General features: G+C 42.1%; 1 protein-coding gene across 3 annotated transcripts in view; it reads right to left on the reverse strand.

The window, feature by feature from the left end:
- The window catches only part of herc2 (HECT and RLD domain containing E3 ubiquitin protein ligase 2), a 53,431-nt gene that overhangs the window by 13,756 nt on the left and 17,464 nt on the right, over positions 1 to 22,211 (reverse strand). For 2 of the 3 annotated variants that reach the window (XM_023267046.2, XM_023267044.3), the window contains exons 19-69: positions 22,062 to 22,186; positions 21,305 to 21,483; positions 21,030 to 21,214; positions 20,787 to 20,942; positions 20,503 to 20,688; positions 20,212 to 20,388; positions 19,623 to 19,726; positions 19,379 to 19,529; positions 19,054 to 19,268; positions 18,819 to 18,951; positions 18,454 to 18,581; positions 18,106 to 18,301; positions 17,882 to 18,015; positions 17,347 to 17,523; positions 17,129 to 17,265; positions 16,883 to 17,034; positions 16,067 to 16,258; positions 15,764 to 15,951; positions 15,484 to 15,676; positions 15,204 to 15,386; positions 14,926 to 15,110; positions 14,488 to 14,635; positions 14,207 to 14,403; positions 13,847 to 14,077; positions 13,613 to 13,751; positions 13,201 to 13,347; positions 12,390 to 12,532; positions 11,500 to 11,767; positions 11,251 to 11,393; positions 11,010 to 11,108; positions 10,757 to 10,925; positions 9,940 to 10,065; positions 9,692 to 9,800; positions 9,466 to 9,605; positions 9,189 to 9,379; positions 8,974 to 9,079; positions 8,685 to 8,776; positions 8,408 to 8,583; positions 7,561 to 7,672; positions 6,354 to 6,435; positions 6,040 to 6,274; positions 5,523 to 5,700; positions 5,105 to 5,186; positions 4,047 to 4,218; positions 3,820 to 3,964; positions 3,145 to 3,370; positions 1,874 to 2,045; positions 1,378 to 1,564; positions 616 to 759; positions 337 to 528; positions 92 to 245 (exon numbers count right to left, since the gene is read on the reverse strand). In XM_023267046.2, coding sequence (XP_023122814.1) covers positions 92 to 245; positions 337 to 528; positions 616 to 759; positions 1,378 to 1,564; positions 1,874 to 2,045; positions 3,145 to 3,370; positions 3,820 to 3,964; positions 4,047 to 4,218; positions 5,105 to 5,186; positions 5,523 to 5,700; positions 6,040 to 6,274; positions 6,354 to 6,435; positions 7,561 to 7,672; positions 8,408 to 8,583; positions 8,685 to 8,776; positions 8,974 to 9,079; positions 9,189 to 9,379; positions 9,466 to 9,605; positions 9,692 to 9,800; positions 9,940 to 10,065; positions 10,757 to 10,925; positions 11,010 to 11,108; positions 11,251 to 11,393; positions 11,500 to 11,767; positions 12,390 to 12,532; positions 13,201 to 13,347; positions 13,613 to 13,751; positions 13,847 to 14,077; positions 14,207 to 14,403; positions 14,488 to 14,635; positions 14,926 to 15,110; positions 15,204 to 15,386; positions 15,484 to 15,676; positions 15,764 to 15,951; positions 16,067 to 16,258; positions 16,883 to 17,034; positions 17,129 to 17,265; positions 17,347 to 17,523; positions 17,882 to 18,015; positions 18,106 to 18,301; positions 18,454 to 18,581; positions 18,819 to 18,951; positions 19,054 to 19,268; positions 19,379 to 19,529; positions 19,623 to 19,726; positions 20,212 to 20,388; positions 20,503 to 20,688; positions 20,787 to 20,942; positions 21,030 to 21,214; positions 21,305 to 21,483; positions 22,062 to 22,186 — 8,181 coding nt within the window. The remainder of the gene's footprint in view (positions 1 to 91; positions 246 to 336; positions 529 to 615; positions 760 to 1,377; positions 1,565 to 1,873; positions 2,046 to 3,144; positions 3,371 to 3,819; positions 3,965 to 4,046; positions 4,219 to 5,104; positions 5,187 to 5,522; positions 5,701 to 6,039; positions 6,275 to 6,353; positions 6,436 to 7,560; positions 7,673 to 8,407; positions 8,584 to 8,684; positions 8,777 to 8,973; positions 9,080 to 9,188; positions 9,380 to 9,465; positions 9,606 to 9,691; positions 9,801 to 9,939; positions 10,066 to 10,756; positions 10,926 to 11,009; positions 11,109 to 11,250; positions 11,394 to 11,499; positions 11,768 to 12,389; positions 12,533 to 13,200; positions 13,348 to 13,612; positions 13,752 to 13,846; positions 14,078 to 14,206; positions 14,404 to 14,487; positions 14,636 to 14,925; positions 15,111 to 15,203; positions 15,387 to 15,483; positions 15,677 to 15,763; positions 15,952 to 16,066; positions 16,259 to 16,882; positions 17,035 to 17,128; positions 17,266 to 17,346; positions 17,524 to 17,881; positions 18,016 to 18,105; positions 18,302 to 18,453; positions 18,582 to 18,818; positions 18,952 to 19,053; positions 19,269 to 19,378; positions 19,530 to 19,622; positions 19,727 to 20,211; positions 20,389 to 20,502; positions 20,689 to 20,786; positions 20,943 to 21,029; positions 21,215 to 21,304; positions 21,484 to 22,061; positions 22,187 to 22,211) is intronic. The other variant, XM_023267045.2, reaches the window with a different exon arrangement.

Below are 22,211 nucleotides of genomic sequence, written 5' to 3' on the forward strand. Positions count from 1 at the left end.
CCAAGTGATCTGTCATACTGAGCTCCTGTAAGATCCCACAAATGATCTTGCTCTTTTGATTGCATGCAATTCCAGTTGATTTATGTTTTACCTGGGATCTTTACAGTGCCGCTAGTAGAAGTGTCGTCTGTGTACGGATGGCTGCTCTCTACAACAACTGGCTGTGAGGACAGACGACCGCTTTGTGAGTCCGTCGCAACGTCCTCCAATTCAGTGACACACAATTCCAGAAGCATGTCAGCAACCTGCAGAAGATAGTGACTGTTAACAGCCGACTTTCTACAGCACAAAAAGCAGGCCAACATGCCCGTTCTATTAAAGAATACAGCACATTACCTGTGGATAAGCTGTGCCCATGCCAGACAGCACAGCTGACAGCACCTCCTTGCCTTTCTCCCCAGAGCGACATGACACTGCCAGCTTGAGAAGGTCCACCATGACTCGGGTATCATCAGGCACCAGCAGACTCGTGAACTCGTCCAGGTACTGAGGCTCTGGACCAACCACTTTACTCTGACTCTCAGAGTCCTGAACAGAAAACAAAGAAAAAGGCAGAGTTAGACAGATACATCTGGAGTTACCACACTTATTCTGCTTGTTATTAAACAGACTAACCTCTTTCGTCTTTGTCATGGTCTCAGCTATGATGCTGGCTGCTCCGGGGTCGTCGGTGACAGGGATGAAGGGACGTGAGGAGGCTCCACAGGCGGAGGGAGTGACAGCTGATGATGGAGTGATGGCATCTTCAGATGAGGGAACCTGTTCACACACAAAATACCCACATGCTCACCAAATTATTCATTAACAAAGTATATTAGCAAACATGCACCTTTGCGTATTTCACTCATGACGTATATTCTAGCTTATAAAAAAACAACAACATGGTACATCTTAACAAGGTGAAAAAGTGAGCTAAACTGTCAAGAGATACACCTCCATTTTATTTCTATAACTGCTTAGTAAGTGTTTGCCTCAGTCTGAAACTGGCCTTGCTGCTACCACCAGTAACCGCTGGGGGCGAATGAAAGCAGACGAATCTCGAGGAGAAAAACTTAAAGTTGTTGCATAAACTTGGTAAAACTTGTAATTATGATCAAAGACCTATGGGAGCTGCTGGTGCTTCCAAAAATGGACCCATATGTAGTTTGCTGATGACTGCATCTACACACCTGGTCATCATTGATAAAAATGCACACTGTGAGGTTACAGCTTTACAGTAAAATCAGCACAAAATACAGATGAGGCTGCGCTTTAATGACAAATAGCCAAAAAGCATGACAACACTGTCATTGCCATTAATAAATTAGGATTTAGGAGATAATGCAGTGAAATTAAAGCCATTCTAAATTTAAAAGAAGTATATATTGTGTTCCTGACCTCCCCCTTCTTGTCTTGCCAGGGATTAGGGCTGACCCGTTCTTCAGCTTCAGGCGGGATGGGAGGACCTTCTTCATCACTCACACTGGAGGAGGATGAGGAGTCTAACGGGGGAACAGGTGAACTGGAAGGACACTCTGCTGGCAGAATCATGCTGGCTGGCATCAGTGCACCGACCACCGCATCCCTGGGGGAACACAAAAAGCATCTTGTCATCAGTAAAACCGACAAATGACGATAACTCGCGTCAGTCAGCAGATAAAACACTTAGAGGTCAAATATCTCATGTTTTGAACTCCAACCTCAGCAGAATATTACCTTCTGTTAAACAAATACAAGTCTCAACTGGTTTCTCACATGAAATCCAACTAAACTGTAGAGCTACTAACCCTGTACTCTGAATGACCCACACTCTAAATATAAAGGCAGTTACTTTTTCCCTGTGAGCCTCCTGTGTCACTGCAATGGGATATTTCCAGTCGTGCGCACAGCATACCTTGCATACATGATTTGGAGGGCTGACAGCACGTGAGACAGAGCCTGCTGTTTGGCCAGGTTGCCATCCAGACTGAGGAGAATCTTGGCCAGCGAGGGTCGATTAGGCTTCACGCTGCTCTGCCCGCTCATCTTGTTGCTCGCTGCTGATGAGTCACTGTCGGACTGGACACCTGCCGTGTACAACATCAAAACAATGAAGCACACCGTCAGGGATGTCAAGTAATGTAAAACAGCTCCAGCTTCCAGTTTGAGGAGTGAAATAATTCTTTGCTGTGTGTGAAGAGTAACAGCCAGTCAGAGATAAAGATTTACTCTACATCTGCCACAGCAATTAAAAGCGATTATCTTCTGTAGTAATTGACATATAAAATTATCATCAATCTAAAGTATTTGCCATACAGCAGTTGTTCATGTTATCTTTCACTTACGGTGAGACACAACAGGTGAATAGAGTAACATTTTGACTAACAGATATCACTATGAACCTTCCACTAATCGTTACTTTAAATATGACAATGATTTTTTGCTTTACATGTTTTCTAAAAGCTTATGATGAATATGCAAATGAGATATATGTCTAAAAATGCCCTGATTTGAAAAGATTTCCAGAACAGAAATCTGAACATCTGATAAAGCGAGGTTCAAACTCCTCGAGTCAAATGAAATTTTGATATTGTGTACTGTCATTAATGAGAAAAATGTGTTTATGGTGTGTCATTTGGAATAAAATGTTCTACAAATCCGACCATGAGTGATATATGGACAAAACACCCTTTAAAAACCTTCACAATATTGACAGAAGGAAAGCTGAAGAGGAGATTTTTGGCTTAGAGTAGGAAAAAAAATGATTTTACACTAACGGCCTTTAAAGATTAGAAAACTCTACAGATTTGTATTTGTATAGATAGACTGTATTTATATGCAGTTTGTCTGTAAAGCAAACCAACAGATTATCGTCATCAAATATACCCTGAATGATAACTTAGATTGAGACAGTTATTTTTTTTTTGCAGTTTTCTGCAATTAAATTTTTAAATATGAAGTATAATCTTAACAAAATTGTACTAATTTGCATAAACATCAAATTTACAAAGTGTAATGAAACAAACACTTAAAAACATGCTATGGGGGCAAAAATTAGTACATGAAAAATTTGTGTCTGCATAAGCCAAATATTTCACTTTGAAACAGTAAATATGGGCCCTGCTCTGAAAATAACTGAACAGCTCCCCCTTGTGGCTAAAACTATGTGAAGAAAAAGATGATTACCTAAGTATGATGCTCCAAGGGAGTCCCTGGCCGTCTGGAACAGAACTGGCTCATGAACTGATGGGGTGGTTACATCCACAGTGGTCCAGGCGACACTGTGGGAGGAGCCACATGCTACTCGAGTGATCTTCTGTCCTTCCAGACCCTGAACCAGCGTCGGCTTCCTGTTGACTGTGGTGGTGCCATTTCCCTGCTGTCCATGGTCATTGTCACCCCACGCATACACCTGAGAGAAACATGAAATGGTTACTGGATTTTGTTTTGGTCAGTATTAAAGTTATGTGACGCCTTCAAAATTAGTTTGCCACCTCTATTTTCCATACATTGCTGAACAGTACAAGAACTCGGGGACTTTGATTCATGGAAAGACAGTAAAGGAAGAAGTGAAGGCACTGGTGCAAGCTCTCAATCTTAACCTCTTGAAATATTGAGTAGCTGCCTCTCATCATGAGAAGTGACGTGTTAACATTATTAAATTTGCTCTGAGGAAATGTTTTATACAAGGTGAAATAAGCTGTGTAACAAAAAGGTCAGAGGTGCCTGGGAAGTGGAGTAGAAGTCGATAAATCAGCTGCCAGAGGAGAAACTCACACATCTGGAACAGTGCCATGGCAGTAAATGAGTGAACAGCGTGCTCTGATTTAAAACACACTGTTTGTGGAGGTCAGTACAAACCTGTCCTGTGTCGGTGACAGCCAGGCAGTGCAGCGCTCCGACAGCAACATGGACAATCTTCTTCCCTCTCAGTCCCTCCACCATCTGGGGTTTCCGCACATGGACATCAGTGCCGTGGCCTAATCGGAAATAGTCGCCTTTGCCCCTGTTTTGGAAATACAAACAGTCAGTGTTCACAGGAAAGCCTGATGAGATGATCACATAAGTGTATCATTAATTTGTCCCACCAGGTCCACACCACTCCAGATTTAGTCAGAGCCAGAGAGAACTGTGCTCCACACTCTATTTGGCAGACGCCCTGTCCGTTGAGCCGCTCAATGTTCTGAGGAATGTTGCAGCCCTCGCTACCTCCACGACCCAGCTTCCCAAAATCTCCGTCACCCCACGAGAACACCAGCCCTGACAGAAACAAAGGCACATATTACAAACATGCAACAAGAAATGGAATCACTTCTGTGCATCTTGAAAACAACCCCAAAAAGCTTTCTATCTTGGAAGTCATTTTAAATGCAAGTCTGAGACTTTCGTTGAATTCAGTTTTGCTTTAAAAGTAAATAAATAGCTTTTTGTTACTGAATCAGTTTTCTTTGTCCTCTAACCCAGTTTTCACAACATCATTTGTTACTCTTCTTTTCCCCTAGTTTCACAGCAACAGAACAACAGGAACAAGGTCAGTTTTGTATATATAGGCTTCTTGCCAAAATAATTTATGGATTAAGGCTACATGCTAACGTGTTTTCATTTTCCAATGCATAGTTTCTGCTACATTTACATCCATTGTCCACAATATTCTGGCATTATGGGAACCTGAAAATGAAGACTTTTGGAAACACTGCTGACCCTCTTTTGGTTTGCAAACTCCAGGGGTACTGAGACTTTTGGAAACAATGACACAGACACCCGTGTTCACTTTCTGACTAGGCCTTAATATAAATTATCACTCCCTGATTCATCTTGCGCCTATCACATGACAGTTTTCTGGATGAAACAAAGACATCAACTCTGATTACCAGGGTTTTTTTTTAACCATTGCTGTTATTCTTCCATAGTATTTTCTGCAACAAAGCAACCAAAATCCTGTTCCCTGCATGTGACTGGTTAAATGATGTGTTTTCAGGCATGTTAATGCGCACAGAGATTAATTCTAAAATGCTTGACTGGACACCTTTAAAATAGTGTTTTAAAAAGAAAATGTATTAGATAAGATGTAGTGTAAACCATCAAAACACTGCTGCTAGTAAGGAGAAACTCCACAGGCTACCTTAAAGTGAATTAAGAGGAATACCTTCATCAGTGAGAGCAAGAGTCTGAGCGTCCCTGCTGCCACAAGCCACCTGAATAACACGATGGCCCAGAAGCACTTTCACCTAAAGGACATGCAAAGAAGTCAGATATAAACAAAATTCATGCACTGTGAATTAAAGCTACATTTCTACACTGTGTAGTGCAGTACGACTCCTGGCAGCAAAACAACAAACAAATAAAGTACTATGCAGCACAATTAAGTTACTGGGAGTAAATATTTGTCTTTCTTTATAGCAGCTTAAAGTGCAGGAGCTCTGTAAGGTGAAGTCAGAGTAAAATCACAATTTCAGAGCAGTTTATCCCTGAATGTGTTCTCAGAATGATACCCACAATTAACATAAGGCCAATTACCAATCCTGCAAAGTAAACAAAGGTTGAGGTTGAAACCACAGACGTACCAGTTTGGGCCTCAGTTGAGTAGTGTTGTCTCCGTGTCCGAGGCGGCCATATTCCCCCAAACCCCAGCTGTAGAGCTCCCCACTGGAGGTGATGGCGGCGCTGTGAGAGCTGCCACAGGCGATGTCACGGATGCGTTTTGTCTTCAGCGCCTCAATCAACCGGGGCTTGTCACAGTTCCTTTAAGGAAAGATCGTACATTATTTTTTTATCATTATGAGTTATTGAATTTGAAACTGCTGTCTATCACATACTCTAGAAGATGTTTACCAGGAAACCCTCTGAATTAGGAGTAATTAACAGTCAGCACAATTATGAGGAAAACTGAAGAAAGTCTAACTAATATTCAGATAGTTACAGGTAAAATCTAATTATTAAAGTGCCTTGAGTTTGTCTGAAATTCTTTGACATTTTACTTTGTTGTCCGAATTCTGAGTGTGAAATCGATAAATTTTACAGGGTCTGAAAAAACATGTAGAGTCTCTAAGGTGTGCTCAACATCTGTGTAAAATAACATACATTCTACTGAAGTGTCCTAGTTTGCCGTCGTCTCCTTCGCCCCAGGAAAAGACCTTCCCATCCACAGTCAGCGCCATGGCGTGACGTCCACCTGAGTGCACTGCCACCTTCTTCACCACGTAGTTACTGAGTGCAGTGATCTGACGGGGGATTGGGATGGTCCCACTGGAGAGACCCAGACCTAACCTGCCGTTAGTAGCCTCTCCACACGCATAAATCTTCCCCTCCACGGTCACTGTAGGAACGACATATTAATTAGCTACTGCACTCTACATGTGAACAAACAGAAATCCCAAAAGCGTTAATTATCTCACCTGCAAAGAGACTTTTGGAACCGCCAGCCACTTGCACCACATTGAGGGCAGAGAGGGTTTCAGAGAAGGAAGGCACCTTGATCTGTGAAGAACACAAACAAAAGTGATTAGAGGATGCATGAGCGTCTGAGCCCCTCACCAAGGCTCACCCCAAGGAAGCATCCAGTCCCTGTTCTTTTACTAAATTTGCTCAGTGATTCACTGTGGGATTCACCTTGGTGCGACCAACTACACACTGAGGCATGTTTCTATAGCAAAGCACCTCATTGTGTTTCTAAATAACCAGGAACTACATTAACTAAACAGGACAGACAGAGCCCACATCTATGCTGGAAATTTTAATTGTAGCCACTGAGTGAAAGTAACCAAGTACATTCACTCTCCACTCTTGCAATGTACAGGTTAATAAAGAACATCTTAGGGTTTTTAGTGGCTCATAACAGGCCTTTCATGGTGTGAACACATGACAGTAAACTCGATGCATGTCTACATGCAGTAAGAGTCTGTGTGATCATTATTGGCAGAAATCTGTGCATTTCTTGTTATTTGAACAAGATAAACCTCTATAATGTCTCAAAAAACAACAACGACCCAATTAACAAAAGTAGTACAATTTCTCTATGGGCAAGAAAACCCTGCATTGTTACAGATTAAGTTAAGTTAAATAGTCTTTGACCAACTACATCATCAGAATACGCCCTACACGCTAATATTTTATTTATCGTAAATATATTCCTCTTAAATGGGCTATTTTGTGGCATAGCAAGTACTTTTACTTTTGATACAGAGCACATTTTACTACCTATAGTCTAATTTTGAATGGCATTGCTACTTGTACATAAATAATCAGAATATTAATTTTAACAATGAACAACTGCAAACTAACTTTGGGGTACCTAAACTCATTGAACAGCAGAAAAATGTGCTCTCAATATTTAACATGAGCCTCACAGATAACAAAAATGTGGCATGCCAACATTAAAGTCAGTAACGACCCTCAAAAACGAAAATATAATGGCCGCCACTTGTTTTAGCACATTATTATGGACATCATTATGGAGTTTTAGCATCTGAATTGTTGGTTTTTAATATTTCTCTAACCTGCCTAACAGTCTTCAGATGACAGTGAAGAGTTTCTGATTTGGGACAATTACACACAACCCTACAAGCCGTGAACTTGAATTATTGTATAAGAAGCAAACGGCACCTTAGATCCTTTGAGTCCTCCCAGCTGGTCCTTGTCATTCAGCCCCCAAACAAACACTTTGGTCCTGATGGTGGCTGCCGACTCCAATCCTGATAACTTCTTCCGAGCAAGACTGAAAGGCAAAGAAAGATGCACAGTGAGAGCCTGAAAAATGATTCACATTTTGGTTTTCCGCTGTAGAAAAGGTCACATTCCTGTTAACATAGCTGTATAGTTACATTCCATCCATCCATCCATCCATTATCTATATACCGCTTAATCCTCACTAGGGTCGCGGGGGGGCTGGAGCCTATCCCAGCTGACTCAGGTGAAGGCAGGGGACACCCTGGACAGGTCGCCAGTCTGTCGCAGGGCCACATACAAAGACAAACAATCACTCTCACATTCACACCTACGGGCAATTTAGAGTAATCAATTAACCTCAGCATATTTTTGGACTGTGGGAGGAAGCCGGAGTACCCGGAGAAAACCCACACATGCACAGGGAGAACATGCAAACTCCATGCAGAAAGATCCCGGGAAAGCCGGGACGCGAACCAGGGATCTTCTAGCTGCAAGGCGAAAGTGCTAACCACTACGCCACTGTGCAGCCGATAGTTACATTCCATTATGGAAATAGATTAATGCACCAGCACATAGAAATCTTTTTAGGTATGTCAGCAGAATCATGCTTTAAACAATGGGTTTAATGATGCACTTAACAAACTGTAAAAATGCAGTATTAAAATAACCTCCTGCCAGATTTTGTCATGTCTGCTAAAGTTGCATCTATAATCATGCCACACTTCAAATGTAAAGAGCACTGGAAATTCCAGTGATTAAATATTTACTCTTTGGCCTACTTTACCTCCCAGTTGCAGTTTTGTCATCATCCTCTTCCTCATTGTCAGATGCCAGGAAAGGGACCGTAGCCAGGTCTTCATCCTCCGCTCTGATGCGTCCCACGATGCCGAGTCCGTGAATCTTGCAGTCGATACCGGAGCTGCGGCACTGCTTGATTGCGATCTCGATGTATCTGTGATACTGTAGAAGGGGAGTAGACGTCATTCAAGGTATCACAATGCAAAAACTAATAAACAGTGATTAGAAGATGATGTTAATTACTAGGACTTTATCCAACCTACCTCAGTACAGTCACTCAGGAGGAGGACAGTTGTGTCTGTGGGATTGATGTTGATTGTCTTGAGCTCAATTAGATTGTTCAAAGAGCTTCCACCTGTATATCAAGGAAATAAAACATTATTTTTGAATGACAAAATATGTAAAAAGCACCATGCTGCTGTTACAAAAGCAAACACAGAATCAAGAAACCAGAAAGCAGCACAATTACTGCAGAATATAACTAGAAAACAAATTAACCAAATATCAACATTAGTATATTTTTAACAGAAAAACTAAACAAATTTCACTCACCTGACACCACCACTAGTGAGGGCATGTAGCTGCTGTCCGCCGGGTCTACAATCATCTTCAGCCTGTGCACAAGAACGTCTGGGAAAAGCTCAAGTCGTATCCAGTGCTGCAAAGAAAATAATGGAAAAGTCTGTCAGCTGATGCATTACACTCTAATAAAGCAAACTAAATGGACTGTCCTCCAGCCTGATAGAGTATACAATTCCATCTCCCACCTTTCCCTGTGAGCCGGAGGACTGCCAACACTGATCACTGCAATCAATGAGCCGTGAAGCCTGGTTAACCGAAGAGGACACGTTGAGGCTCTTGACAGCACGAGACCAATCGTCAATCAGCATCCCACGCTGGCTGCTGTGATGCTTCTTGAGCTGTTTTCCAGAGCGGCCGCAAAAAGCCGGAGACTGGCCTAATTGTAGAGAAGATGAACAGCAGGTTCATACACAGGCCCACACAGAAACGGCACAGACACTGTCTGATGAATGTGTGACTAACCAGGCTCGTTGATTCTGCCAAAGGAATGTCTAGTGTTGTGTTTGCGCGTCTTGAAGCAGTTTTCACAGAAGTCGAAGTCGTCACAATTTCTGCATTTGAATCTTGGGCCGTTAATGGGGAACATCTGACAGCCATCACACCTTCAGGTTGAACAGAATTTGCATTGAGACAACATTTTGAGATAAATATTTGATTGTGGAAACGAGAAGCTTTAAGCTATCTTTACCTCACTCCAGGATGAACGCTGGGCACCAGCTCCATCTCAGACAACAAACCAGTCCAGTGGGACTGCTGAGGGAAGTCTACGATCACATCCTTCCCATTGGCACTGAACGCTAAAAACCATTTAGTCTGATTAGTACAGTAAACAGAGGATTGTGGTCACAGCAATATAACAATGTGTTCATGAGCTCATGAATAGAATAGAAAGTGGAGAAGACACTCAAGTTTAAAGGCCACAGTAACTGGTCTTACCTTTCACAACCCCGACACTCCTGTGAGTGACAGAGCCCCATTTGTACTTTGGTGTTGTGACTGTGGGCTTCACCCTCACTTTGTCACCAATTTTTATATGGGAAGGAGAACTTTGAGGTGGGAACCCTGGCAAAGAAACGTCAAAGAGTGAGGAGAAAACATTTGCCACTGTTTTCCCAGGCTTAAGGCTCCCACTGACTATTCCACTTTTCATTAATCTATTGACTATTTCATCGATTAGTCGATTAAATTATTAATTCTCTCCGAAAAGCTTTGAAAAGTGTGTCCTTGCATAAGGCAACATAGCAAAAGTTGGAGAAAAAAGGTTCACATGTGAATATTGAAAACTGTTTGGTTAAAGATGAAGCGCCAAAAAATATTAAAAAATAAAAGAAGATGGCTCATTATAAAAGTCAGTAGTACAGCACAAAAAGAAAGTTTCTATTAAATCCCTTAACAAAGTGGAAAAACTTAAATTGCATCTATATATTAAAAGTGCAAAACAGACAATGTAGATATTTTACAGCATTAAACTGTTAAATAAACTCCTTTTCTAGCTTCTTATTCTATGTACTAATGACATAAGTTATATAAAATAACTGATGTCATTACTGCAGAAATTATGTAGTGATATAAAAGAAAAACACTTGTTATAAAGAATTGAAGCCTTTTAGAAAAAAATGCATGAGATGTAAGCATTGATGTAATTTTCAGAATCTATATCTTCCATGATGCCAAGTTATCACAGCATCCCTACCTAGAATTATTCACTTATTATTACCAGCTTTATGTCTTTTTAAAAATCACATAAGCTTACCAAGAAGCTCAATGTGGATGTAGCGAACCCAGTACGTTCCTCCTTTCTGCTGCCAGTCACACTGTACATTTAAGTCATGAAGTCCATCTCTGTCCAGCTTTATCACTTTCCCGACATCTCCATCATACACTTCCTCGTACGTTCTGCAGCACTTCACCATCATCCCCACCTGCAGTGAAGCCCAGAGCCATCAGACCTATCTTACATTTCCTTGGGTTAGTTTTAGAAAAGCTTTAAAGTCTGGTGCTCTTACCTGAATGTTCTCTCTAACATAAACAGCATAATCATCGTTGCTTTGGAAATCTGATCTCTTCTTAAATGTTTGGCTTTCAGTCACGACTGCACCTGGCGGCTGAGGTAACAGACCGACAATGTTATAAATAAAGCTACTAATAAATCATGTCTTCATTTATGAATTTCACAAGTTGAAGGACAAGTGGCTCAGTCTGTTTTTGTGTTGGTGATTGCACATATAAAAAGCGACAGCAACCCACCACAGTGAATGTCGGCTCTGCTTCCTCCAGCTCCTCCAGCACCTCCTCATCAGAGTATTCATCGGACACAGTGTCGGCGTCTGACAACTCAGTGACATGAATGTCTGGATGGTCCAGCAGCCAGCTCACCAGAGCCTCAACACCTGATGTATACGCTCAATTAATTCCCAAAGGTACATCTCAAAGCAATATATCAAACAGCACTATGACACAAATAAAGTAAGAAGCAAGCATTGCAGTGTACTGTACCTGGGACACCAGAGGCACTGCCTGTAGTTCCAGACAATGACTTCAAGGCAAACTCAATGTTTTTCCGTGGGAACCCCATCTCCATGAGCTGAAGGACTATGGGTAAAGGAGGGACAGGCGAGGTCTTCTGTTTCTTCTGTTTGGGTGGTCTGACATGCTGTATGGTGACAGGTGTGGTGGCCTCACTGGAGCTGCTCTCCTCAAACAACGGAGACGATGGATGGGCAGATTCCACGGCCAGGTACTGACACACCGCCAGAGCTGCTGCCTACACATCGAGATAATGCTCAGGTCAAACCAAATGCAGCAGCACTGATGGATGTAACATTACTACTGACATTAACATCATATTTCTGAAGTAAAGTCTACTGACCTTAAGCTTTTATTTGCTTATAAAATGATGCATGGGTCAGCAGCTTAGTACCCTACTCTAGCGCTCGGCTTCTTAGATCCTCAGTACAACTGTTTCTGAAATGTTTCATGATTGAGGCTGGAGTGTAAGTGAAGTTGTGCCTTTAGCTGTAGCAGCTCCAAAACTTTAGAACTGCCTTCCTTTTTTAATCAAACATTCCTCCTCCACAGACACTTTTGAACAATTTTACAACATACATGTTTTCAATGGCTTCTGGTTGCCGTTTGTGGTGTTAACACTACATCATTTTATGTTTATCTTAATTTAGAATTTGATTTTGCAAGTTATCTTGATTTGTCTTGTTTTTTATTTAGTATGTTATACCTATTTTACTTTATTTTAACAGTTGGTTTTACAAGTTTTTATCCTGCTTTCTGCCTTGCTTTTATGCACACATTTTTGTCACTGCCTGTCCTAAAACGTGTACAGCTTGTTCTAAAATGTGCTATAGAAATAAACTTTATCTGATGTGACGTACCTCCATCTCTTGCCTGTCAAAAATAGCCTTGATGGGAGAGGGCTGAGTGGCAGCAGACAGCAGCTGCTGCAGGAGGATCAGTGGAGGCAGTGGACCCTCAGGAGACAAGTCTCCCACATCAGGGGACGACACAACTGGATCCTCTGAAGAACAAAAAGACAGAAGTGCAATAAGATAAAATGCAAAACCTAAATCTAATCTAACATTTTTCACTGAGGTAATCAGCAACTCACTGTGCATCCACCCACATGCAATCTCAAGGAAACATCCACCTAATGCAAGGTATGCAGGCTGGTTAATAAGACACTGCTAAGTTTGTCCACCCACACAGGTGCTGATGTGCAAAATCCAAGGAACATGGTGTAAGTGTACAAAGAGACATCATGACCAAATGTCCACACACCAGCACTAGCTCTCCCAGGTTTTTAAACTAAATATTTTCCAGTTTCTTTCTTCCCCCATGAGAATAAACTGAATATCTTTGGGCTGAGGACACAGGAAGACATTTGACTATGGACAACATTTTCAACCATTTTCTGGCATCTTAGACCAAACAACAAGAAAATAATCAGCAAATCAAAGACAGCAATCACTAGCTGCGACCCAAAACTTTATCTTCTTGAAGACATTCAGATGTTGGTGAGTTTCAGACGCATATTCCAGCTAGGTCTGTTTCTATGAAATGACATTCAGTCTACAATTACAAAAAATCAAAACAATGCAATGAAACTTCAATATATCTGAGACTGCTGAATGCACGTCACAGGTTTGTTTACAAGACTAATAATCCTTTCGCAGGGTGACATCTTACCACTGGGGTTGGGTCCAATGTCCACAACAGCTGGCTGGGAGAGGATCTGCCTGAGTTTGTCCTGATGAGAGAGCAGTGCCCTCCCTGCCTTTAAAATATACAGCTTCAGCTGCTGACAGCGCAGCAAATGGATGTCCACCTGGTCAGCTGGAAACACAACAGGGTAGACTAAATCCACTGGACTAACCCTTAGGCTTTGAGTTGTAAATTCAGGAAGCCTTCTAATCTTATAACTTACTGTAATTGTTATTTCAAAGAAAGAGTAAGACATGCAAGAAATCATTAGAAGAGTTTGCATATTTTTGAGGGCAACTGAACTGAAAATTTTATAAATAAAGCCAATGATTTTTTAGCATCATGTTTATCAGCCACTAAACTATGAAGTTTACAATATTTGTTTTGTGTTCTGCACCTGTAAGCCCTCGGCTGAGGGACTTCTTCATGCGTTGTTTCTCCAGTTTGCTTCCAGCCAGGCTGACCAGCTGGGCCCAAACCGCCAACATGGGCTCAGTGAAGGGCAGATTCTGCACGCTGAAGGACACAGCAGGCAGCTGAGGGAAAATAACCATAACATGAAGTCAGGTTGTACATGAAGTTGAGCCAGTTTACAAGTCGTTTGTGCACGACCATCTTAACACTTCCGTACCGGTTTGAGATGACTGAGCAAGCAAACTCTGCAGGTCCTCATCTCATGAAACTGGACAGTGATGCGTCCTTTTGGAGTGATGCGTGTGACTGTTCCTTCTCCGTACTCCTCATGAATGACCTGACCGCCTAACCTGAGGCGCCCATCAATCCCACCAATCACTGCCAGAACTGCCATCAGACTGCCCACTCTGGGACCCTCTGAATCAGGAAAGTATTCCTCCAAGAAGCACTGTAATTAATGACATTAAGAGTAAAGAGCACTTTGTTAGAACTGAATTTATCAGTGAAGTCAGAATGAAAGCCATCTTGCAACACAGCAACACAGTGATTGAATCCATCAAAGTGCAATAAATCTTACAGCTTCAGACTGGCAGCCTGCCATAACATCTCCAATGGAGCTCAGCTGAGTGTTGATGTAATCATTTATCAGGCTGTTCCACTGGCTGAGAGAGTGCAGCGTTCGTAGGACGGCAACAATCTCCTCTGCCAGAGTGCTGCTGTGAGTGGCTGTAAGAGATGCCTGTGGACGTGACTTCCTCCTTCGCAGGGAACCTTCTGTGGGACAAAATAGACACTCAAAAACACATACTACAATGAATACATCTGATTTTTCACCTAAAACCTAATCAACAGCAGTACCTCTGAGAAGTGGCAGGTCTGATGAGCAGGTGCTCAGCAGGCTTCCCAAAAAGTTGAACAACTTCTCCACCAAGAACTTCATATCCTGAGAGCGCTCCGTCTTGTCCCACGAAGGCAGGACTGCCTGCAGGAGACGTAATGCCAGGATCTGGAAACACATAAGGTGCAAGACAAGGGATGACACAACCACAGAAATGCTGTCTATAAAAACTGTGTCATTCTGTTTTCAGACGCAACAAATATACAATTTTTTTTGGTCTAATATGGGTACTACAAATCTTTAACTTTTGTTTTTTGACTGTGGAGGGTAGAAGAAAAAACTGTGGTGTGCATCATTAAATATTTTAACAATTAGGGATGCAGTCATGTCAATTAGTTAGTCAATATGATCGCATCTGACCTGATTCTCATTGATTGTACTTAATTATGTTCACCCACCTGTCTCTGCAGAGTTATGGCATTAAAGGACTGGTGTCCCTCAACAATTCGGATGAGTAAGCCGATCCATGCAGACGTGCTGAGGGTGCTGCACATCTGTGGCATCAGAGCAATGCTGCGTATGAAGCCCAGAGTACACCAGCTCCTGTGCTGCTCCCGAGACACCAACCTGTGGGAGTGACAGCCTGGCAACAAAGATGGGTCAAGTTAAACTTACTTACTACCCAATAACAAGTCTTGTACAAAAAATAACTTCACCAACATGGCAGTTGAGTTACCTGATTTGTCATTAGCTCCACTTTCCACAAGCATCCTCAGTAGCCCACATAAGGTTCGTGTAGCGTCTGTTTGCAGAACCTCTGCATAGATCCCAGCTGACAGAGACAGTGTCTTCAGCAGGTTGACTGTGCTGGTCAGCATCATTGCTGTTGGATGGCTGCTCTTCTCCAACAGCTCACCATCTGTAAAAAAGAGAAGAGATTGTAAATGTCAAGATTTGAACCTCATATTTAGTTTGTGGCTGTGGTGATCTCTAGTAAGACCGCATTGCAAACTGACCTGTGTCATCCTCTGTGTCTGAGTCCTCAGTGGGAGGCTGGGCAGCTGGAGGTGGCTCCGCAAGTTTAAGGTCATACTTTCCCTCTTTGCCCATCCTGTAGGAGTTTGTGCTGCTTGTATCCCACTGAACTCTGATCCAACCATCCTCACCAAGTTCCCCGATGACCCTGCCGAGACCTGGTGCTGGACCATCCTAAATAAAGCATGCACAATGTTAGATATGAAACGTTTTTACCACAGTTCATCACCTAAAATGCCACTGCAAAACGGATTCAAGTACCTGATCTCCCCATTTCCAGTCGACTCCCCTCATCACCCTGGTGCCGATCTTCATCATGGCAGCCAGCTCTGGTCCAGAGGCAGGTAGAGGAGCTGGGGCTGCTTCCTTTCTGGACTCCTCCAGTACTGTGGCTGAACCTCCATGTGCACATAAACTCAGGTCCTCCTCACTGCTGTCTGTGCTGGGTCCTGGGAACACAAACAACATAAAAGAGACATCAAACACCTCCATCATGAATATATACAGATGCCCTTCTGCTGCTATTCTGGGCAGGCTGAATGTGTCTGACTGGACGGTACTCACCTATGAGCCTGAGTATACTTTGTGTGAGAGCCAATATGCCAGAATTTAGCAAGAGACTGAGGCTGTTAGACCCGTGTTTCAGGGACAGCATGTGGATCATGGCCAGAAGGAAGCGGGCCTGTGGAATGGTGCCAAGGCTTGGTCCTGCCGGGTTCTCATTGGTGATTGTCTGCAGTGGAACAGGCTGCACACCTGCTTACAAGAACAGATTGTGAATGAGTTAGTTTCTGGAGAACAGATGTGACTAGGATACTGCCTTACAGCTGTATGCCTCTCCTGACCAGTGAAATTTCAAGTCTGTCCAGACTCATAATATATGCAGTGAAGACTTTGAAGGAATTTGACTGGTGGGCACCCAAGATTAGTGTCACTTAGTCATTAACTGACCAAATGTGAAATATGGTCACAATCTCCCTTACTCTTACTGGGTTCTGGTGTTGAATAACTTCCAAAACAGTGTCTTCATAGGACATTGTAAGATCATAGTGAAATCTTGACCTTTTAGATACAAAATTTTAGATCTTGTGAGTTTATCCCAGCCGACACTGTGAGAAATTGTTTCATAAGTACAATATGAATTCTGGCGTTATGGCCAAAGATGTGTTTTATGAAGTCACAGTGACCTTTGACCACCAAAAATGAATCAGCTAATAGTTGAATCTATGTGAACACCTTTGCCAAGTTTGAAGAAAGTCCTTATGTTCAGGAAATATCACATTCTTGAGAGTGTGGACTGGCATGGAGGCATCCAAATGACATTAGAAAACTAGTACTAGGTTAGCCTGTTGGCATAAACTACATAGTCAGACCACTCACCCAGCTCTTTGAAGCGGGCACTGGCCTCGAGCAGGATGTTGCGAACGTTCTGGATGGCCCAGGAATACAGCTTTCCAAAGGTCACCTCCAAAAGCATACGGTTAAAGGGAGGTATCAGATCCACGTCCTTCAGGCAGTCAGACAAGGGTTCTCTGAGAAAGAGAGTTGATGCATTAGAAGGCTCTCGACACAATCTTTTTATCTTTTAAATATTTTTTTAATATAAATTTAAAACTGGTCACCTACCCAATGTTGGTCCCTTCTGGTATGACCCTTTGCCAGCCACAGAGCATTGCATACTGCACAGACGGTAGCAGGAAGCTTTTGGAGGCCAACTTCAGCATTGTGTCAATGCCCTCCAGCCTCACCTCAGCCCGCTCAAGCTATAAAACAGTGTTTAAATGTGTCAATAACATTACATACCTAACCTTTCTCATTTTAAACATTGTCACACTGATTCCCACCTGCTTCAGAAGACACTTTCTCATTTTCTCCACATCCAGAGGCTCTTCTTTCAGTGCAAACTCCACTATGGTGGCCATAAGGCTGGACTGAGAAAAGGCACCCTGAACGCTGTGTTTGAGCCACCGGTACTTCTGGACATTGGCTACAGTGTTTAAAAGCGGCTGCCACTTGTCTTGCTGCAAAATAATAAAACAACGCAGGAACATCAAACCATGAAAATATAGACACCGTGTTGTCTATGTAACACTGTTTTGACTTAACTCGTATTGGTGAAAAGTGCAATAAAAGTTTCCCCACAAATTCAGTCTATCAAAACATGCACTTGAACTCAATCCTTCACATTAATATTTCTGTTATTTTGTGTCTGAGGTTGATTAATTGGTTATTTTTCCAGTAAAGGATAAAACTCCATCATTTTGAAAAATTAAATCCAAAAATAAATTACAAAAAGGGGCCTCTTGGAAACTTCTTTATGTTTTTGTGCATTTTTTTAATCTAATAAAATCCTTTAGTTATTAAGTCCTGGTAAACTACCTTGGCAGTCTTGCCAGTGGGTGATTTCCTATCAGCAGGTGTGGGGCTGATGTGCACATTAAGTTCCTCTCCATTGGTCCCTTCATTCTCCAGCTTTGGCTCTTCTATGTCAGCAGACTCTGACTTCTTAGGCACTAAAAAAAGAACACATTTAAATTCAGAAATAGCAGCGACACAAGGAAATAAAAACCTTTCACTCTGCAGTAGATTTTCTAATATCCCACCTCTTTTTTTCCTTCGGTCCCTGATTAGTTTTTGGGTGATTCTCCTCCAGCGTGGCTGAGAGCTCAGCAGCTTCAGTTTGGACACTATAGATAGGTCATTGCTTACAGCTGGTCGCAACTCATTAAATAGAAAACGCAGACGCTCGATAACAGGGGCACACACCTCCTTATAGGAGCGACCTTGTTCCTGATGGGTCTAAAATAAGTGAGATAAGGCAAACATGTCATTAACAGCCATATTCATCCTTTTTACTCCTCTTTTTAACCACAGAAAAAACTGTGCAACACTCTACACCGGGGAGTCTTTTTTATTATGATGCCTAAATATCTCAAATGCAGGAATCATACCTTGATTAAAGAACACTTTGCTTGGTAGACCATGCGGCACACGTCAATCACAGATTTAGGGAGGGACCTCTGTTTCCCCTGGTCCACACCCAAGGCACACTGACTAACAAGTGACAGAGCAATGTGACCTGGGACAAAAAAAAAGCCTTACATTAAACTGCTGTACAAATCCAAGAGATTATACATGTAATGATCACTTTTGTCTGAACTTAACTCTTCAGGATTGTAAAAATGCAGAAAGGATTAAAGATTAAAGTTGCATCTTAGCGTGACTGATAACAAAAATCATTTTCAATGACAAAGTGAGCCAAAATTAGCTAGTAATTCCTCCTTAAACAACCAGTCTGAGTCAGTTGCTAGGTTACCAAGGTCTTGATGTTTGAGCAAGCAGCAGAGCAGCAGGCGGCCGACTTCCTCCACAGGGTGTTCCGGAGGGAAGGTGATGGGTGTAATAAGATGGTACTGCTTACAGCAACGCTCTATTTGGCATAAGAAGTCCTAGAATATCACAAACAAAAAAGCAAAGCATGAAAGGACAACCCCTCAGCTTCATGCCTGCTGTGTACCAGCCCGCTTCAGTTATTTTGGTCGTGCTTGTACCTTCACAGTGTGGTCCTGAGTGGTGTTGTCAGCAATGGCCTGCAGGAAAGGCTGTGCGTGGTCGCTCAGAGTTATTCTGCGGGAGTAAAGTTTGGCCTTATCTGGAGTGGTTGTACCCAGGGAGCTGCAGTGGTCTTCATCTTTTTCTTCATTGTAGTTGTAGTGGATCTGACTGGTCTGCAGGCCCCCAGAGAATATGGAGGACTGGAGCCATTCTGTGCAAATACAGAAGAGGTTTCAATTCAAATTAAATTCAACACAAAGGATTATTTTTAATGACTCAATTAGATTTGAAACCATGTTGCTTTAAAATCATTCAACCCACTGGCACATTCAATCTCCATGGGGGACAGGGGGGTGCTCTTGGCCAGGTAGGAGGCATGAAGACCCAGCAGCAACCCCAAGTTCCTCTCAGTATCAATAAGAGGTGAGGACAGACTGCTGAGGTCTGGAGTGGTGACTGTTTCCTGGTTGGGCTGTAAATGAATAGAAGTCCCAATATCAAAGAGTAGAATCACTAATAAAGTGAGAAGTTGCATTCATAAAATGTATAATAAAACAACTTGTACCTCCATGTATTGGCCAACACAGAAGGCCTGCATGGACTCCCTGGTGTCCTCAAACTGTAAGGCGGCTTCCAAAGCAACTACAGGGTCCTCTCCTGCAAACTGGGCTGTAGAAGGAGACATTTTGTTAATCCAGTTTAATTACATTATATTAACTAATAAGGCACAAGTCAAGGCACAATTGTTGAAAAGCAAAATTAAGTCAGTATTTCCTATTATTTAATTTATTACTTTCATAATATTACCCTTTTATTTTTAACTCAAATTCAAACTTCAGATAAGCAAGTGTTTATTTTGTCTGTTTTTCAAAATTCCTAATGTAACCAAGCTGATTTTATGGCACATTAAGTATCAGTGGTAAAAAACATTTCTCTCAGCATATGGGAAAAGCATCCATTGTATTTACATTCATTTCAACAATAAATTGATAGTTAAAATGACCGTCTATGAGTAAGGACATTGTTTATTATTTGCATCCCTAGCCACTACTGTTATGTACTTTGTGACACAAATGCACTAAATAAATAAATAAATAAAAATCTGAATTAATTCTGTGTCACATATTATTTCAAAACTTTGAAAAAAATCTTACCCAAGATACTGTTTCCTGTTAGTGATTGGGACTGAGCCTGGAAGTCTTTGATGTCATACACCTTCCCGTCAATTACGGTCCAGAAGCCGCCATCTTTGTTGTGGTTTTCCAGGTCTGCCTTACGGATGAGTGAAACCTCCTCATTGTTCTTTGAACTTTGCCCTGTAAAGAATGACCCTGCCACCGCAGTAGAAAAGCTAGTTACATTCTAAACCACAATACAATGAATAACATCTAAATTGAAAAAAAAAATGCTTCATAAATATATGAGAGTTACAGATGGTGTTATACCCATAATGCCTGGCCAGGCCAGATCTTCATTGTCATCCCTCTCATGTCCTGGGGCCAGGTGGTTGAAACGGTCCAAGTGCTCAAGGAGTCCAGCCAGGAGAGGAATGGAACCAGTCTCCTGCATCAGACCGGCATCAATGGTAAGGAGGAGGACGATGGACACCACCAGCTCAGGCAGAAGCACTCCTATCACAGAACAAACAGTAAGACATGACTGCATAACTGTCTCACAAACTCCTTAAAAGTCTGTGTGTAGTTCATGCTGCTTGAGGGAGACAATTTACCAGTTAGATCTCCTTCAATAACACGAGAGACTTCAGCAAAGTGGCGGCGACCAGTAGAAGCGATGCTTGTTGCCACTGGCAGGATGTCTCCAATGTGAGTGCACAGCAAAGCAATGTACTTCTTTAACAGGGAGCCGACACCCAAAAGCTCAGGATCTGCACAAGCACCAGGGAAATCAAACATTGCCCATCTAAAGCTAATAAATCAGGATGAGTAATGAAAACGTCTCAGTGGTGACTTACTGTATCCATTGACATTCTCCGTGCCGTTGACACCCAGATATAACTTGCTGACCAGCAGCCTTTGGAAGCGAAGCAGCAGGTCTAGAGATGCAGAGCGCTCCTTGCTGACATGCTCTGCTTCTAAATAGTTGGAGATGCGGCGAGCAACATCCTTCAGTCTTGCGATTGTCTGGGAGGCGATGTTCCTGTAAAGTTCAAATAAGTGAACTTGCTAGTAAAGAGTAAGCAGTTATGCTGTATTAGCTGTATAAGTGCTTTGGATAAAGTAAAATTACCTCAAAAGCTGCTGTACAAGCTGCACCAGAGGCAGGCTTTGCTTCCCTGCTGACTCGTAGATGCCTGTGTTGATGAGGTCCTTGTCTAGCATGGTGCGGCAACGATGCATGGTGGAGGCATTGGCCTCCTGTTCATCAATCTCCTTCTCTTTTTGAGCTTCCTTCTTGGCTTCAATATCCTGTCATGAAAACAAAACAATGAAGTCCTTTATTTACTTTTATTACTCCATAAATTGGAAAATACTGACAACAGCCATAAAAAAAATATGTTTGTTTGTAGGAATAAAATGGATAAATAAATCAGGCTATGGATGAATTATGAAAAAACTCCTCGATAAGAACCTTCAGAGTATTGGTAGAAATAAAACTAGAAATTTTGTTATATGTAAGTGCTACTAAAGTGGAGATTTTTGGGCCTGGAGCTTGTGGTAAGCCACATTCAATAAGCAAAGTTGTGAACTCACCATTTTGCTCAGGGACGTGGAAAAAATACACAATCTAAAAGTCTAAAATGGTGTAATTTGCATGGAGCCAGTAAAAAGTAGTGTTAACAGCTCATGAGCTGAAAAACACCAGATGAAAAATAATGTTGAATCCTGACAGTTGCTTTCTCAGAGATTTGAAACTGAAACCGAATCTCAGTCCAAAGACAAATCTTTATGCCCATGTTGGTACATAAATAGACAAAGCTCTGCAGCTATGAATACTTTATGTGAGAGAGGACAGCAGTGATGAGTCATGCATTAAACACACTGACCTGTATCTCAGCAGTGATGGCTGCATTCAGTGCAGATTCCAAGCCTCCGTCAGCCATTAAGCTGCTGACCAACAGGTCGATCATGAAGCGTCGTCCTGGACTCACACTCATCTCATTTCCAGATGCTGGAAAAAACATAATAAAAATCTC

The sequence above is a fragment of the Amphiprion ocellaris genome, chromosome 2 (assembly GCF_022539595.1).
Source record: "Amphiprion ocellaris isolate individual 3 ecotype Okinawa chromosome 2, ASM2253959v1, whole genome shotgun sequence".
Taxonomy (NCBI): domain Eukaryota; kingdom Metazoa; phylum Chordata; class Actinopteri; family Pomacentridae; genus Amphiprion; species Amphiprion ocellaris.